This window comes from Hylobates moloch, unplaced genomic scaffold, assembly GCF_009828535.3.
Source record: "Hylobates moloch isolate HMO894 unplaced genomic scaffold, HMol_V3 SCAFFOLD_20, whole genome shotgun sequence".
Classification (NCBI taxonomy): Eukaryota; Metazoa; Chordata; class Mammalia; order Primates; family Hylobatidae; genus Hylobates; species Hylobates moloch.
The window spans coordinates 25529998-25548250 of NW_026652295.1; the positions used below are offsets into that span (position 1 = coordinate 25529998).

The window sequence follows — 18253 nt, forward strand, 5'->3', positions numbered from 1 at the left end:
GCGCCCGCCTCGGCCTCCCAAAATGCTGGGATTGCAGGCGAGCCACCTCGTCAGGCAGTGCAGCCCCCACACTGCCTATTTCCAAGTACGGTACCTGAGGGCCGATATCCCAGAGCTAAGGCTTATTATCAAAGGCCTGCGAAAAGACAGACATCTGGCGCCACCTGCAGTTGTGCAGCTAGGCCATTCTCAACGACCAGCTGCACAAGATCGTGTGCCGCAGGAAGCTTGGGCATGCCACGTGCTGCTCACAACCAGGACGGGCTGTGCTTAAGTCATCTCAATGCTAAAGTAAACTAAAGCATTTACACCATATCCCTGTGCTAGTAATAAAATTTTTTCAGGGCCACTTTTAAGTGCTGCGCTTTTAAGAGAAATCAGCCGGCCAATCACACCACCACGGGAACCTGAAAAAGTAGAACCTGGTAGCTCAAGTAGCCTTAGCTACTCCGGTGACTGGTTGAGACTGAGGCAGGAAGATCCTTGCGCCCAGAATGCTGGGAGCTGCGAGCTACTGACCCCCCAACCGGCATGACTGGGATAGACCGTGGCCGCACAACATCGCAGCACCCCACCCCTCTCCACCCCACCCCCCTCCACCCCACCCCCCCCAAAAAAAAGGCTTCAGCTCTTTTGACTGAGACCTGTGGGTGGCTCTGAAAAGAGCCGTTTAAATTTGCAAAGCGGAACGTCCCGCCAGTTTCACTTTTTCTTCGGAGTTGCCTTCTTTGCCTTTGTAACCTTCGGCTTCCCCGACTTAGGCTTGGCTGCCTTGGGCTTCGGGGTTTTGGCCTTAGCTGGACTCTTGGCAGCTTTTTTTGGCTGGGGCGTTTTCACCTTTTTCGCACTCTTGGCCACTTTCTTGGTCCCAGCAGCAGTTGCTGGTTTCTTTGCCTTCTTAGGCGTCTTTTTGACGCCTTTCTTCGGGGTAGCGGCGCCAGTCACTTTCTTGGGCTTCTTAGCTGCCCCAGCAGGCTTCCTAGGCTTGGTTGCGCCAGCCTTTTTGGCTTTGGGCTTGCCTTCCCCGGAAGCCGCTTTCTTGTTGAGTTTGAAAGAGCCAGAAGCACCGGTACCTTTGGTCTGCACCAGGGTACCTTTGCTCACCAAGCTCTTGAGACCAAGCTTGATGCGACTGTTGTTTTTTTCTACATCGTAACCGGCAGCCGCAAGCGCTTTCTTAAGCGCGGCTAGAGAAACGCCGCTGCGCTCTTTAGAAGCTGCGACTGCCTTGGTGATAAGCTCAGACACTGGGGGTCCGGATGACTTGCGCTTCCCAGCAGTTGCGCCTGTCTTCTTCGCCTTTTTCTTCACAGGTGTTTTTTCTGCGGGTGCAGGAGTGGTAGGAGCAACTGGAGCAGTCTCCGACATGTTTTCGTCTTGCCAGAAAAGACAAAAGTAATCTGAAACTATCAGAACAGCGTGTCCTCTACGAGGGAGGCTGAGGGTTTATATAGAGAGACGCTGAGTGATGATTGGTTCCTTGCTCCATGCGCGGCGCTGCTGGAAAAGGACTCCTCGTATGTACCGCGCTGCTGTGTTTGTTGCCCCTTAAAAAAGAGTAAAAATATAAGAAATCTGGGCATGAAATAATTAGAGATTTGGGGGAAACTGATCCGAGAGAGTTCGGGCTTCATTCCTGACTTTTGTTCTATGCATAGTTTTAAAACCGGCATCTTGAAACTTTTCTTATTCCCCCAACTCTCTTTCAAGCTTCGGTCAAATCGAGACAACTTTCAGGTTTTCCTTAAAAATACTATTTCTCCCTCTTCCACTTGCAAATCTCTTTTCTAGGGTATTGTTCTGTGAATTCTTATCGTCTCAACTTTATATAGATAAACTCATTTTTATCCAAATGTGCAGGGAAATTGGGTTTTTTCGCAGGAACAATAGCACAGGCTCTCTGGCGAGCTGTTTACATCAACCTCTAGGAATTGGCACTGAGGTAGAAAGTTCTATGTACAAGAGGGGTGATTATTTTCGAAAAGATAGTTTTAAAAAAAATAGTATTTGAGTTACCAGTGTGTAAGCTGGATTTGATCTCCATATTTCAGTGGTTTAAACATTTCAAGAAAGATAAGGGTGAGGCTACATTATTCCTCTTACAGAAAAAAAAAGTCCTAAGTAGAGTTACCAACCTTCTCTTAAAAGTTAGGATCATGGATTTTTCCGACCTAGAATGGGTATTAAAGATCAACTACCACATCTCCAAAAAAGAAAACTGAACCAACAAATAATAGAATGGCAGGCCAACATCATTTTGGCAACTGTGAGCATTGAGAGCTTATGTACATGTTCATGTCCCATCACTTTATAAATAATTTAATGAAAGACACTTTTTTTGCTAATATTCATCATAGAATTTTGTACATTTTTTACATTTTAAAATTATATTTATAATACAAATTTCCCTTCCTCTCTCTCTGTACAACCTGTTTCAATAACTGGTAAAAGTCACTTTAAAAAAATAAAATACAAATTTTCAACATTGCAAGTGTGGGCATCGAGGGTTAGAAAGAAAAAAATCTGATTTAAATCACTCTAAATTTTCATCATTCTTCTTGGCTTTTTACACATAAAATATGAACTAAGCTGTCACACCCTAAATTAATTGGTTGAATATGTCCACCTAAGGAGCTGAACAAACATTTCAGAGCAAACAGAAGTAACTTCAGTATTCCTTATCTGTTAGTTTGCAATACAGCTGATGGAATTAGGTTATTATTGGATAATGAAGCACAAAATTGATATTTTCCATCAAATAATCAGATGCTGAAATGAACTCCTATGTTTGTTAAAGAAACAAGAGAAGTAGTTTGATGTTATGTTTCTTCTAACAAAAATAATCATTTCAAAGAATCAAGTTATTCTGGCCTACACTCAATAGTGATTAGAGGATTTTTTCATATAAATCCTAGATAAAATAATCGACTTTAAAGATGTCATCTCTCCTCATTCAACTAATTTCATAAAAATTACTTAGCTTGTCTGGCCGGGCACAATGGCTCACGCCTGTAATCCCAGCACTTTGTGAGGCCATGCTGGGCAGACCACCTGAGTCAGGAGTTCAAGACCAGCCTGGCCAACATGGTAAAACCCTGTCTATACTAAAAATACAGAAATTAGGCGGGCATGATGGCACACGCCTGTAATCCCAGCTACTTGGGAGGCTGAGGTAGGAGAATCACTTGAACGGAGGCGGAGGTTGCAGTGAGCCAAGATAGTGCCATTGCACTCCAGCCTGGGCAACAAGAGTGAAATTCCATCTCAAAAAAAAAAAAATAAAATTACTAAGCTTGTCTTAAGTAATTATTTACTCTCTTGCATGTATGGGAAACAAGTCTCTGGGACTTAAGACCGTGTTATATACCACAGAAATACAAATTTGGTTTATAAAAAAGCTAAACTTATAGAATTGGATTAGTAGGACCCCATAATTCCAGTAGGGAAGCATTTTATAGGTTTCTGGAGGCAGGGGCAGTGCATCATTATGGATATCATTTTCAACAGTGATAGTCACAAGCATACCATAAGTATTTCTTTTTTGGGACCATAGCTGTATATTGCCTAGACGTAAAGATACAATTAAAATTCAGATTGTTTACTGTTTATTATTTTGATCATTATTGTAGTCTTAATAGTTGTTGAATAATTGTTGGAATTGTTCACCGTGTTTGATATAGTCAATTAACAGATGCCACCATTTCGTTCTTGTGCAACATTGACTGGTTCCCATGGCTACTTAGGATCTCAATAAGTAAAAAGGCATTGGGCTAACGAATCTCTGCCCTTTCTGGAGGGCAATAACTGAGACTCAGTTTCACCAACAAAGTTCACCAGATGTTCAAAGAGGAAAGGCGCTAGGCTACATAAGTTGGGACCTGGTACTTATCTTCTCTTAATTGTAGCATGGACAACGTTCCTGAAAGCTGGATCACCCCATGGACTGTAAACTTGAAGTCCTGCAAAGTTTCACCTATTACTTTGGTAGTCCTCAAAAAGAGTTCTGTGTTGCTTTGGAATCCTAAAACTGAATATAATCTAAAACAGTAGATTTCCCATTACACTGAGGTTGGAACCGTTTATTTTATAGATGCAAAAAGTAGCTAGGAAAAACTAGTTAGATAAGTGATAGCTATCTAACTTAAGGCCCAGTGTTCTCTTCATTTTGTGTTAACTCCCCCATCCCCACCATCACCATAGTAAATGACTGTGAGAGTTGTAGGTAGTATTCAATAGATCAGTCCAGTGACACTGTGCTTAAGCATCACACAATTCAGATTTTAAAGATTTCCAAAAAAAAAAAAAAAAGAAACTATGTAGAATAAATATTAAAAGGGGCGAAAACATATATAGACTATTATAGAAAATAAAGCTTTGTGTTAGAATCAAATGTGTTCCAAAGGTCCATGAGAAATCACATCTAACCATCTATGAGGTAGTCTTACCTGAGGACACTGGCTCCTTGAAATTCCTCTATTAATTTTATTTCCTAAAAAGGCCACTACTACACTCAGACTTACAATTTTCTTTTTACATGTCTCAGGCATCCACCAAACTCCCTCCTCCCTTCTAGACTGGATTAGAAGCTGTTCAGAAGAAACCCCCTTATAATAGATACAGCCCAATAGAACTTTCTGCGATGATAAAAATATTCTGTATTAACACTGTCCAATAGGTAGCCACTACCCATATGTGGCTACTGAGTACCTTAATGTGGCTAGAGTAAGCGTACAAATTAATTTTTAATTTAAATTAATTTAAATAAAAATGAGCACATGTTGCTAGTGGCTAATATAGGACCGCAGAGCTTTAAAACAATTATTCTCAAACTTGGAAGAGCATACCTACCACCCACTTAGAGATCTCATTAAAAATGCAGTATCAATTCCATTGATTTGGGGTTGGGCCCGAAATTCTGTATGTCTAACAAGCTTCAGAGTGATGCCAGTAAAGCTGGGATATGGCTGCTCCACCCTTAAATACTTGGCAGTAAGTAGAAGTATGCTGGTCTGATATCTGCCCCCTAACCCTGAGTGTACTTTTCCCTTTACTAAACTTTTGAGTTCTTTAAGAGAATAAATGTGATTATCTTTGTAAACCTGGTATTTGTACACCATTCTTGGCATGTAGTGGACATTAAATTGTTGAATGAATGAATGATGCTTGTTTGGTGCCTACCACAAAAAGGAGAGCACTTGAGATCCTTGTGTCTATTCCTACAGGTAACTGAACCTAAGCCAAAATTTAAGTAGACTCTTAACTCCACAAAATGAATAATCTTCTCACTGCTTTTAGGCACCAGCAGAGAAGGGATTTTTAAGTTACCCCTGCAGTATATAGGAGGCAATGAATGTGAAGGAGTAGAATGTAAGAGTTAATGTTGAATTTTTCTACTACACACCCTATGATCTGTGTGTAGAACATTTCTTCTGGAATCTTTTATTAGGACAGTATTTCACAGAATTTATTAGTATTATTTTTGTTAATTTACAAACCTTTATTCACCATGATTTACCATGTATGCTTTAGTGGCACGAAAGCAGTGGTAGGTAGCAAGGTAACGAGACTCCAGAATTGACCCAACAATACAATGCCATTTATTAGAGGATAATGTCTTCAAGCCTGGGGTTCCTTATCTTTACACCTCAGATATTGCATTATACACTGAAAAACTAAGAATGAAACTTCAATTAATATTGGTTTCCCGCCGGGCGCGGTGGCTCACGCCTGTAATCCTAGCACTTTGGGAGGCCGAGGCGGGTGGATCATGAGGTCAGGAGATCGAGACCATCCTGGCTAACACGGTGAAACCCCGTTTCTACTAAAAGTACAAAAAATGAGCCGGGCGTGGTGGCGGGCGCCTGTAGTCCCAGCTACTCGGGAGGCTGAGGCAGGAGAATGGCCTGAACCCGGGAGGCAGAGCTTGCAGTGAGCCAAGATTGTGCCACTGTACTCCAGCCTGGGCTACAGAGCAAGACCCCATTTCAAAAAAAAAAAAAAAAATTGGTTTCCCTGACTAGAGGTCTTTCTTTATTAGGAATTCCAAAAACGATGTGAATGTATATGTCTCTGCCAAACGCTAAGTCTCATGATTGGCCAAATTTAAGAAGTATTGCTACATTTTAATAATTAATAAAAATGGCCGGACGTGGTGGCTCACGCCGGTAATCCCAGCACTTTGTGAGACCAAGCTGGGTGGATCACCTGAGGTCAGGAGTTCAAGACCACCCTCGCCAACATGGCAAAATCCCATCTATACTAAGAAAATACAAAAATCACCCAGGTGTGGCAACGCGTGCCTGTAATCATAGCTACTCGTGAGGCTGAGGCATGAGAATCGCTTGAACCCAGAAGGCGGAGGTTGCAGTGAGCCGAGATAGCGCCACTGCACTCCAGCCTGGGCAACACAGTGAGACCCCATATCAAAAAAAAAAAAATAGTAAAAATACATTTTTAAAGAATCTTCACATTTAAAAATTAAAGCCAGGCGCCTGTAATCCCAGAACTTTGGGAGGCCGAGGCGGGCGGATCACCTGAGGTCAGGAGTTCGGAGACCAGCCTGGTCAACATGGCGAAACTCCATCTCTACTAAAAATACAAAAATTAGCAGGGCGTGGTGAGGCGCGCCTGTAGTCGCAGCTACTGCAGGGGCTGAGGCAGAAGAATCGCTTGAACCCGAGAGGCGGAGGTTGCAGTGAGCCAAGATCACGCCACTGCACTCCAGCCTGGGCGACAGAGCAAAACTGTTTCAAAAGAAATAATAATTTTATTCTCTTGTCTTTCCATTCGGTAGACAAGTGTAGCGTTAGTGCCTCCTTTTTGCAAATAATAAGGCTTTTAGGAGACAGACATTATCAGTTCTTCGAGAGCCCACAGGCACTGGACTAGACGACAAAAAAATCTACACTCAAGACCCAAACAAGGAAACAGGAAGGAGTCAAATCAACTTGCATTTCCCCTACCCTCACCGCCCCCTTTCCTTCCCAAGGCAATAGTGTAGGGGACGCCCAGTAAGTTACGGAAAAGGCGGAGACAGAGGTTTCGTTCCCGCCCCTCCAATTCAGTCTCCAAAAAGGTCCGCATAATTGATATGTAAGAGGCTTCAGTGAGTAGCAAAGTTGCGGAGGTTAAAAGTTGCTGTTTGTCTCCGATCATGTCTGGTAGAGGCAAAGGTGGTAAAGGTTTGGGGAAGGGAGGCGCTAAGCGCCATCGCAAAGTGCTGCGTGATAACATCCAGGGCATCACAAAGCCCGCCATCCGTCGCTTGGCCCGACGCGGCGGCGTGAAACGCATCTCGGGCCTCATTTATGAGGAGACCCGCGGTGTTCTTAAGGTGTTTCTAGAGAATGTGATCCGGGACGCTGTAACCTACACGGAGCACGCCAAGCGTAAGACAGTCACTGCCATGGATGTGGTCTACGCGCTCAAGCGCCAGGGTCGCACTCTGTACGGCTTTGGTGGCTGAGCCTCACCCCGGATTTTTATTTAATAGCTCATCCATAAAAGGCCCTTTTCAGGGCCACCTCCTTCGTCACACGAAGGGCTGTAACTGATGATGATTTGGGTTTCGTTTTGTAAACGGGATTCTAGCTGAGTTAAACCGAGCCGTTTTTAGCGATCCTCCCAAGATGGTGGATGTGCTAAGGACAAAGGGAAGGCGAAACAATACTAGAAACTTGTTGAGGTATTTCGATCGCAAGCCACGGAAAAGGATGGAAATGGTTTAGGAATACCAGCAGCCTTTTCTGACGTATGTGATGTGTCTTATTCCCAGGTTTCTAAAATTTAACTACTCCTATGTTAGGTGGATGGGACTTAACTACACTAGCATTACATTTTTATTTTTTGAGACGGAGTGCTCTTGTCCAGGCTGGAGTGCAGTGGCGCAATCTCGGCTCACCGCAACCACCCCCTCCCGATTTTAAGAGTCTCCTGCCTCAGCCTCCCGAGTAACTGGGATTACAGCTATGTGCCACCACGCCCGACTAATTTTGTATTTTTAGTACAGACGGGGTTTTTCTTTGTTGGTCATGCTGGTCTCGAACTGCTGACCTCAGGTTATCCGCACTTCTTGGCCTCCCAAAGCGCAGGGATTACAGGCGTGAGCCACCGTGCCCGGCCTTAGTGTTATTTATTAGCCATAGAATGTGAATGATCTTAGGGCGGCTATGGACAGACCAGTTACTGGTAAACTTAATCCACTACTTATGTCCGGGCGCGGTGCCTCAGGCCTGCAATCACAGCACCTTGGGAGACCACGGCGGGCGGATTACCAGAGCTCAGGAGTTCGAGACTAGCCTGGGCAACCAAAATGGTGAAACTCTGTCCCTACTAAAAATGTTAAATAGGAAAGTTAGCCCGGCGTTGTGGCGGACGCCTGCCGTCGCAGCTAATCTGCAAGGGCTGAGGCAGGAGAATCGCTTGAGCACGGGAGGTGGAGATTTCAGTGAGCTGAGATGGTGCCACTCCACCCCTGCCTGGGCGACAGAGACCATGTCTCAAAAAAAAAAAAGTCAAGTTTGGCTGGGCTCGGTGGCTCATGTCTGTAATCCCATCTGTAATTCCAGCACTTTGGGAGGCCGAGGCGGGTGGATCACTTGAGCTCAGCGAGTTCGAGACTAGCCTGGCTAGCGCTGCAAAACCCCGTCTCTACTAAAAATACAAAAATTAGACGTAGACGTGCTGGCACGCGCCTGTAGTCCCAGCTACTCGGGAGGCTGAGGCAGGAGAATCGCTTGAACTCGAGAGACTGAGGTTGCAGTGAGCCAAGGTCGTGCCACTGCACTCCAGGTCTGGGGCACAGAGCAAGGCTCCGTCTCAAAAAGAAAAAAAAAAAGCCCAAGTTTTTGTCTTACCCAGTGAATTCTTTGTTGGGGCACTTACTGTGATTTCAGGTCATTGACAATCTTACTGCTTTATTTCTCAAGTACTGGCAATTTATAACCTAAAGTGTTTCTCCTTGTGCTTTGTCAACCTACCCGGTTATCACCTGTGATCCTGCCTCCTAACGTTTTCATTTTTTCACCACACCAAAGAAGTGGCTTCTCATCTGTTCTTTTTTTGTCAATGGTAATTCATTACATACACTGTTCCACAAATATTCTTCAACTTGGGGTTTCCTCTTCAGGAGGCCTTTACCTGATTCCTATGGGCAAAATCAGTATCTGGGGTTTCCTTACAATTCACGAAGCACACTCTACACATGTCCCTAGCCCTACTTCAGAATTCCCTATATGACTTAAAAGCTACTGCACACTTAAATAGTTGGCAGTAATTCTTGCCCTCTTCCCAAGATATTTTCAGGCCTTGAACAATGTCTTTAATTTAGTATCCTCAGGACGTAGTATTCAGTTCATAAATGTTTGTGCAATGACTGAAGGAATCAATGAAATTAAGCTATCTGGGCCATCACCAATATATCGTTATAAAAATCATTCCCCTTTAATTAAGCAATATCTCTACTCCCACAGAACCATCTTCTCTATTCACCTTTACACAAATGTCAATATTCATGGCTGCCAACAATTTATATTACAGACTTTTTAAAATACAGATCGAGATCCATTCATGGGTAATGAAAATAATTTAGTGGGTCCCAACCAGCATATAAAACATTAATAGAATCCAATATAACAACTAGAAATTATCAAAATATCCCATCTAGTAAGTAAAAATATTGTGTCGGCCGGGCGCGGTGGCTCACGCTTGTAATCCCAGCACTTTGGGAGGCCGAGGTGGGCGGATCACGAGGTCAGGAGATCGAGACCACGGTGAAACCCCGTCTCTACTAAAAAATACAAAAAATTAGCCGGACGTGGTGGCGGGCGCCTGTAGTCCCAGCTACTCGGAGAGGCTGAGGCAGGAGAACGGCGTGAACCCGGGAGGCAGAGCTTGCAGTGAGCCGAGATTGCGCCACTGCACTCCAGCCTGGGTGACAGAGCGAGACTCCGTCTCAAAAAAAAAAATAAAAAATAAAAATATTCTGTCATAAAATTTTAGTTTCAAATAGATGTACTTTTGGTTTTACTTTGGAATTTGAAGGAGAAAAGGTTCAAAAAATACTGGTCCATTTATTTCATGGATAAATTTGTCAAATTCTCAGGTTAGGACATTGCCTCACTTCCCTGGGTTTCAGAACTTCAATACTCAGCCTCATTTGCAGCTGGAATGCAGATATGTAACCTAGGCTTCACCAATGAGTCACAGGTTTAAAAGACTTCTCTTCAGAAATGGGACCCAGGAGAGAAGAGACGGCCTAAAGCTTCTGTTTCTGCTGTGACAGATGTCAGATGGGCCAACTTTTGGCAGTAGCAGCAGCCATAGGTTACAGGTGAGTCAAGTTCTGATTCAGAAGTAACAGGTGTGACACACCAGCACCTGACTAGTTCTGCAGCACAGCTTTGGAGTTTGTCCCTGGAAGTGTCATCAGGCATGGTTCTATAACCCTCCCAAGAATGCTATTATCTATTCAATATCCCTTTAAACATCACAGTTAATGTGCGATTACCAGTCAGCTAGCAACTAAGAATTTAGAGTTTCAAACAAAAAGGGTTTTAACGATTTTCTAATGGAGTTTTGTGTATTTTAGGAATTCGGAGTCGTTTTACAACACTATTAAAAGGTTTTATGCCTTAACTATACTTCTGGTAGACAATAATGCCTCCCCCCCAGACACACGCATCTTAATCCCAAAAGCTGCGAATATGTTTCCTTAAATGGTAAAAGTAACTTTCCAATGTTATTAAATTAAGGCTTTTGAGATTGGATGATTCTGGATTACCTGAGTGGTGCCATTGTAATCACAAGGATCCTTATAAGTAGAAGCCAGGAGGGTCAGAGTCAGAGAAGTGATAAGGGTAATGGATTGTGATGCACTTTGGAAACAGAGGAAGGGGCCACACTGGTTTCCCTTTGTTTCCTGAAACACATAAAGCTTTTCTCACCTTGAGATTTTTCACTTGCATGTCCTCTGGCCCAGAACATCCTTGGCCTGCCTCCCAATCTATGTGTGACTTCACACAAGAGCAGTGATATTTAAGCCAGTCATTTTGGCTACAATCCACTGTTTAAACACTATGTCATACTTTATAGGGGCATAGAAAATTATGGCAATTGCAGGAATGTTGTTTGACAGAATAGAGTGGAGAAACCCTGAAAGGTAAAAAGCTTGGCTTTGACAGAAAAAATAAATAACAATGAGAAAATGTGTATCCTAGAAAGGGTTTTTAAATTCTAGATTGACTCTTGCATTAAAATCTATTTTTAAAAAGTTTTGTTGTGTTCTGCTTCATGTGTTTGTTGTTGTTAAACACAATGATTATTGTGTCAAGTTTCATTTTCCCCTATGAAAGCAAAGTAATATAAATCAAACATACACCATTGTAAGTTAAAAACTCATAGACTGAGAAAGTAAATATTTAATTCTGTGGAATTAAGTATATAGAGTAAGTTTTTCTTATATAAGAGTCTGTAGATCCTGTGTGGTCTACAGAAAATTTAAACTTTGACACCGTCTCTACAAGCTGTTTCCAGTGGCAAGGCAAAGGATTGGCCAAAAAAAAAAACAAAAAAAAAAACACATATAATACAAACACAGAACTGTTCACGACATTTATTTTATGAAACATGGAAGTGGTGGCATTTCCTCATAAAGTGTCTTCCAGTTGGACCTCTAGACTTATTTCCACTTTCTCCTCCAAGCCCTGGGCTTTGGGAGACTAACTGTATGGTTCTGACCAATATGCTACCCCGACCTCCACCTTCTGGTAGGATTCAGCCAGTGGAAACCCCACACAGGAGACGGGAGGAAAGGAGGAAAATGAGATGAGGTATTTATTCCCCAGTTTCCGTTTCACTGGCTGCTAGCAGCATCTCTCCAGGCCAGGGATCCCTCTCTCTGCAGCTATAGCAATTGCTTCCCATGCCCCTTCAGAGTTATAAGTGATCCTTACTAGACCTGGATGGAAGCACTACTTTTTCAGTTTTCTGTATCCTGCCCTCAGTTTGCAAATAATTTCTTTAAGAAACCCTCCTCCAATTATCCCATGTGAGTAGGCTACTTGTTTCCTGTCTTGACCTTAGCGGAACCCAATATTTTCACTACACAGCACAAAGTTTATGGCCACAATATCCAAAAGAATTGATGTAACTTAAATGCAAGTTTCTCCGTGTCACACCTCGTTAACATGCTTCCAACAATATAAGGTTAATTCTCAGTTTCTCGATTTGCAAGAGGAGGCCCTCCTCAATCAGGCAACTGCCAGGCCTGCATCTTTGGTCATATATGTATTCCCAGTCTCCATGGCATCAAACTACTTATTGCCCCTTGTGTCTTCACACTAGTGGAGACCTACCCTCTCCCAAATTACCTGAAATGCCCTGTTTCCATGTCCCTCCCCTCTGGCTAACAGCTGATCAGAGTGAGAGCAAGAGGAATAAATGTACCTGCTTATGACAAGTGTCATGCGGCTCAGTGTCCTGCTACTTCCATCCTCTCTCTGCAGACAGGTCTTTTACACTCACCTGTTCAGAGACCTCTCCCATGATGGCACCAGAGTTTGTAACAGTTTATTATCTGTTAATTTTTCCCAAATTTTTATTATAAAAATATTCAGAATAAAACATAATAAAAGATGGGTTTATCAGTCATCCACTACCTAGATTCTGTTTAATTTGGATTTTACCACCATCTGAAAGTAAGTGACAGACTCATGAGAATTTACACCTACATACTTCAGTATCTAACCCCTAACAATAAGGGAAATTCCATGTAATCTCAATATATCAAACCTTTCTTTAAAAACTTACTAAAATGACCTGTTATCCAGTTCATGTTCAAGTTTCCTTGATTATCTCCAAAATGCCCTTCAAAACTTTAGAGACAGACTGCAATTAATACATTTAGTTGCTATGTTACTCTAATCTCCTTCAAACTTAAAGTCCTCCAATTTTTGTCGGTGGCTCTTTGAACAAAGCAATTGTCCCAAATGTTCCACATTCTGGAAGGTTTTTTCCCCCTCTTGAGATGTTTAATTGGCTCTTTGACCTCTATACTTTCGTAAACAGCAAATTGAGACACGAATTATTGCAGTTACACTTTTATCAAGGTGTTTCTATGTTTATGATGGATCACAAGCAAAGGCACGAAACAGGTAAACTTCTTTTAGTGCTGCTAAATTAGATCATTGAACTAGCAAGGGGGCCAGTCCCTCCACTGCAGACACATTTGTCAGAATGGCATCTGGCAAGTTTGTGCTAATTATTGCGTATTCTCTGGTTATTGAAATTGCTTATTAAGCAGAATGTAAAAGTCGGGTTATCTTGGCACTAAAACTACAATTTTAATTACGGAGGATAATCCTAACAGTAAGGAGAAAAACACACTACCATAACCACATTTTGAGAGCTTTTAAATGACAATGTAGCCATTGATGTCCTCAGCCAGCCCACCAGATTTCTAATCTCTAAACACATGATTAATTTACCACCTTGTTGTATTCCATGTTGTATGTCAGCCTTGGCGTAAATTTATACTTTACAGCATTATACACTTACAGCTTTTGGGCACCTACAGCAGTAAAACACACAATATTGCTGAGTGCGTTAGGTAAGTTTCCACAATGTTAAACGTGAGCCCTTCAGGAGAAAACGTACGTGGCCCTGAAAAGGGCCATTAACGATATTACAAGGAAAGGCCTGGCCTCACTTAACTGCCAAAGCCTTACAGGGTTCGTCCCTGGCGTTTGAGCACGTAGACCACGGCCATGGCGGTGACCGTCTTGCGCTTGGAGTGCTCCATGTTGGTCACGGCGTCCCAGATCACATTTTCCAGGAACACCTTGAACACCCCGCAGGTCTCCTCATAAATGAGGCCCGAGATGCGCTTGACACCGCCATGCCAGGCCAAGCGCCGGATAGTGGGCTTGGTAATGCCCTGAATATTATCGCTCAGTACCTTGCGATGGCGCTTGGCACCGCCTTTCCCAAGGCCTTTTCCGCCCTTGCCCCGACCAGACATGATAAACACGTGAGAACTACCTCTAAACAAAACGATTACTCGCTTTCCGCAGCCTTTTCTATAATGGTGGAGTAGGCCTTTTTGAAAACTGAAAGACTAGGAAAGGCAGGAAAACATATTCAGTACCCGCCCATCTACTTCTAGTAATACCAAGACACAAGAAATTCTCTTGTAGTAGGGAGATTTGCTGGCATTTAGAGAATAAGGATCTCTAAACGAAAGTGTCAAACATGTACCTAGAGGAAAGTATCTCGATTTTTGATGTCTGTATGTGTTTAAAGATTTACTCCTTCCGCGTGTGTTAGAGCATTTACCATGCTGAAGCTGAAACAAGCCCAAATTCAAAGACATAAAAGAATTCCTAATCCTATTGCCAAGCCGCCCAGCTAAAGAGAAGTAGCCTGGTTTTTGGTTTCGAATCTGGGAGTGGCTGCTCTCTCACCGACATTCGACGTGTTAATCTGAGTTTCAATGGCCCTATCTGTAAAAAGGGTAAATACTTGTTAATAATTGAGTTACTTTAAGCAAAACACTGGCATATAGTTAGTAAATGTTTTTTTTTTTAATATGGAGTTTGGCTCTTGTTGCCCAGGCTGGAGTGCAATGGCGCAATCTCTGCCCACTGCAACCTCCACCTTCCGGGTTCAAGCTATTCTCCTACCTCGGCCTCCCAAGCAGCTGGAATTACAGGTATGTGCCACCACTCCCGGTTCATTTTTGTATTTTAGTAGAGACCGGATTTCACGTTGTCCAGGCTGGTCTCCAACTCCTGCCCTCAGGTGATCCGCCCGCCTTGGCCTCCCAAAATGCTGGGATTACAGGCGTGAGCCACCTCACCGGCCAGTTGATAAACGAATTCTTATTGCCACAGACTTTTTTTAATAGACAAAATAATAATACAGAGGTAAAGCACACCGAAGGATTTTAAAACATTGCCTTTGCAACACCGATACATTCAGTGCGCTCTCACTTATATTAAGCACTATACAGTTAAGCAATGAAGAATTGACCAGAAAAAAGATAATGTAAATTGCCAGAGGCTCCATGCCCTGTTCTTCTCATATGGAGGACAGAAGGTACAGGGGGTGACTGTCTTCTGGGGTTGATACAACAGGAAACTCAGGGAAAGCTGTCATAAATGTTAATAGGAGAAAAGGGGAATTTGCACACAAGCCAAAATAAAGACATAAGCACCACTAACTTTTTACATTACAAAATACTTGCTGAGCTAGTTAAACGAGAGCATTTAAGTGGAAATAAATGATGTCTCTAAAATAGAATGTTCAAAATAACAGTGGATTTTTTATTGTGCAGTTACAATACACCAAACACACAGTCCTAAAGATCATGGGTTTTTGAAGCAGGGTCAGCAATATCTAAAAAATCATGTAACTGCATAAATGAATTATGGCCTAATGAGCACGTCACCACAACAAAAAGCCAAGAGTGCAAACAACTATTTGTGGGGAAAACAAACAAACAAACTTGATAAACCATGGAATTCCAAGCAATAAAAGTAGCAATCCCATCACAGCCTATTTCTACATTATTTTGAAATAACTAGATTTTTTTTTTTTTTTTTTTTTTTTTTGAGGCGGGGTCTCACTCTGTAGCCCAGGCTGGCGTGCAGTGACACGATCTCGGCTCACTGCGACTTCCACCTCCCAGGTTCAAGTGATTCTTCTGCCTCAGCCTCCCTAGTCGCTGGGATTACAATTGCCCGCTACCACGTCCGGCTAATTTTTTTTATTTATAGTAGAGACAGGGTTTCTCCATGTTGGCCAGGCTGATTAAATAAGTAGAATAACAAGAATTTGCGTTGGGCACGGTGGATTACGCCTGTAATCCCAGCACTTTGGGAGGCCGAGGCGGTCAGATCACCTGAGGTCAGGAGTTCCAGACCAACCATAGGCAACATGGTGAAACCCCCGTCTCCACTAAAACTACAAAATTAGCCGGGCGTGGTGGCACACGCCTGTGATCCCAGCTACTTGGGAGGCTGAGGCCGGAGAATCGCTTGAACCCGGGAGGCGGAGGTCGCAGTGAGCCGGGATCCCGCATTGCGCCACTGCACTCCATCCTGGGTGACAAGAGTGAAACTCCGTCTCAAAAAAAAAAAAAAAAAAGTTGCAATAATATTTCCTTGAATCCAGTTTTCCCTGAGCATAGTGTACTGCTCCACCTGCACCTCGGGGTTTTAATTGGAAGGCTCCCATGCCACGTAAAATTTGTATTATATTAACTTGTATCCGTTTCTCCTGTTGATGTCTCAAATGAACTCTCAGGGAAAGCCAAAAAAAATGTGATTTAACTCCCCATACTGTCACAAATAAAGCTTTCGTACACTTTTGTCAACAAGTTGTTTCCTTTGTCCCTGTAGTTTTGGTTTTGCCTCAGCACACAACCATTTTCTTTTTTTGTTGTTTTGAGACAGGGTTTCGCTGTCACCCATGGCGGAGTGGAGTGGCGCGATCTCGGCTTAGTGCAACCGCTGCCTCCCGGGTTCAAGCGATTCTCCTGCCTTAGCCCTCGATATAGCTGGGACTGCATGAGGGCGCCACCACGCCCGTATTTTTGTTTTTTGGTTTTGTACTTTTAGTGAAGACGGGGTTTCACCATGTTAGCCAGACTAGTCTCGAATTCCTGACCTTCGTATAAGTAATCCGCCCGCCTCAGGCTCCCACAGTGCTGGAATTACAGGCGTGAGCCGCCGCTCCCGGCCATTTTGAAGACAGTGGCCAAGAGACAAAAGCATAGTTTAGAAAAGCCACCGGCCCTGCCCCCATCCCCTAACCCTCCACCCTCCTTGTTTTAGGAGACGTTACTCCCTAGTGCTGCGGCGCTTTCAACTGAAATTGTTGGTGGCTCTGAAAAGAGCCTTTGGTTTCAGTTGGCACACACCCTCAGTATAACTTATGCCCTCTCTCCGCGAATGCGGCGAGCGAGCTGGATGTCCTTGGGCATGATAGTCACTCGCTTGGCGTGGATGGCGCACAGGTTGGTGTCCTCAAAGAGTCCCACCAGGTAGGCCTCGCAGGCCTCCTGCAGCGCCATCACCGCCGAGCTCTGGAAGCGCAGGTCGGTCTTGAAGTCCTGCGCGATCTCACGTACCAGACGCTGGAATGGCAGCTTGCGAATCAGTAGTTCAGTCGATTTTTGATAGCGGCGGATTTCACGGAGAGCGACAGTACCAGGCCGGTAGCGGTGGGGCTTCTTTACGCCACCGGTGGCTGGCGCGCTCTTGCGAGCCGCCTTAGTGGCCAGCTGCTTGCGCGGCGCTTTGCCGCCAGTGGACTTACGAGCTGTTTGCTTCGTGCGGGCCATGGGAATGGGTTTCAAGCAACCGTCACAACTGAACAAACAGTTGTTCCTACTCCTATTTATAAAGGCAAAGTCCTTCTGATTGGTCCGAATCTTCCAATTTCGCGCCCTGAATTATGTAGTGTGATAGGACTTGTGATCAGCTACTAGGTCTCATTTTAGAAAATCTTAACCTATCTAAATGCTTTTTTTTCCCTGTTCCTTACATTTTATTATGTTTTATGTGCCTACCTGTATTACGTACCTTCATTGATTTTATTTTAATCAGTTTGTTTGGGATTATGTTTGACAGACGGAAATGAACGTTCTGCAGTTCCGGAGAGATTTCAAAAACTCCGCGTTTGAAAGTGATTGGTCCAGATCAATTTCTCCATTATACTTTTTAAAAAATTCTTACTTTGAAGAAATATTTTATTTTTAATATAAGTACCCTATTTCATATATTCTGAACCTTTCAACAAACACTGGTTTCACTTCCAGACACTCCGTTCCTAGGGGATATTAAAATCCCATGGCTCTTGAGATGTGTTCCTCCTTTGATTACTGAAAAAGCTTACATTTTTATGTAAGAATGCTGACGACCTTGATCAGATTATAAAAGAAAGCCAATGGTATAATTCTGGAAACACGTAAATCTTTAGCTAATTTCCATTTTAGAATTAGCTATTCATAGATAATTTTAAATCCGGAAGCTGCAATTTGGTAGGAAATCAGAAACATAATATCCGTCTTTGTTTCTGTTTAAATTCGCACCTAAGGAGACAGAACTTATAGCTAGATGTTACTGGCAAGGTATTAATTTTTCTAATGTTTTGAATGAAAAAACTACGTTTTTTCCCCCGGGTGGTGTAGAAAAAGATTTAGGGTAGCTTTCGCATAAATATCCAATCAAAAAGTAGACTTGAATTTAACTTT

The 18253-nt window shown here is 43.1% G+C and overlaps 3 protein-coding genes and 1 pseudogene across 3 annotated transcripts in view; 1 reads left to right on the plus strand and 3 right to left on the minus strand.

Moving 5' to 3' along the window:
* Window positions 1–7465, plus strand: part of LOC116459911 (uncharacterized) — a 36273-nt pseudogene extending 28808 nt beyond the window's left edge.
* Window positions 1–14017, minus strand: part of LOC116459905 (uncharacterized) — a 58690-nt gene extending 44673 nt beyond the window's left edge. Inside the window, exon 1 of the mRNA XM_032140666.2 lies at window positions 13725–14017. Within this exon, the coding sequence (XP_031996557.2) occupies window positions 13725–14017 (293 nt within the window). The remainder of the gene's footprint in view (window positions 1–13724) is intronic.
* Window positions 645–1419, minus strand: H1-3 (H1.3 linker histone, cluster member). Its single transcript, XM_032140627.2, has one exon. The coding sequence runs from the start codon at window positions 1366–1368 to the stop codon at window positions 703–705; it is 666 nt and encodes a 221-aa protein (XP_031996518.1). The 5' UTR covers window positions 1369–1419; the 3' UTR covers window positions 645–702.
* Window positions 14018–16872: 2855 nt separating the features above from the next.
* Window positions 16873–17371, minus strand: LOC131382113 (histone H3.1). Its single transcript, XM_058432308.1, has one exon. The coding sequence runs from the start codon at window positions 17339–17341 to the stop codon at window positions 16931–16933; it is 411 nt and encodes a 136-aa protein (XP_058288291.1). The 5' UTR covers window positions 17342–17371; the 3' UTR covers window positions 16873–16930.
* Between the last annotated feature and the right edge of the window lie 882 nt (window positions 17372–18253).

What these genes read in the sequence shown, in the direction of transcription:
- H1-3 (XM_032140627.2), bottom strand. Translation starts at nt 1,368, where the DNA reads ATGTCGGAGACTGCTCCAGTTGCTCCTACCACTCCTGCACCCGCAGAA.
- LOC131382113 (XM_058432308.1), bottom strand. Translation starts at nt 17,341, where the DNA reads ATGGCCCGCACGAAGCAAACAGCTCGTAAGTCCACTGGCGGCAAAGCG.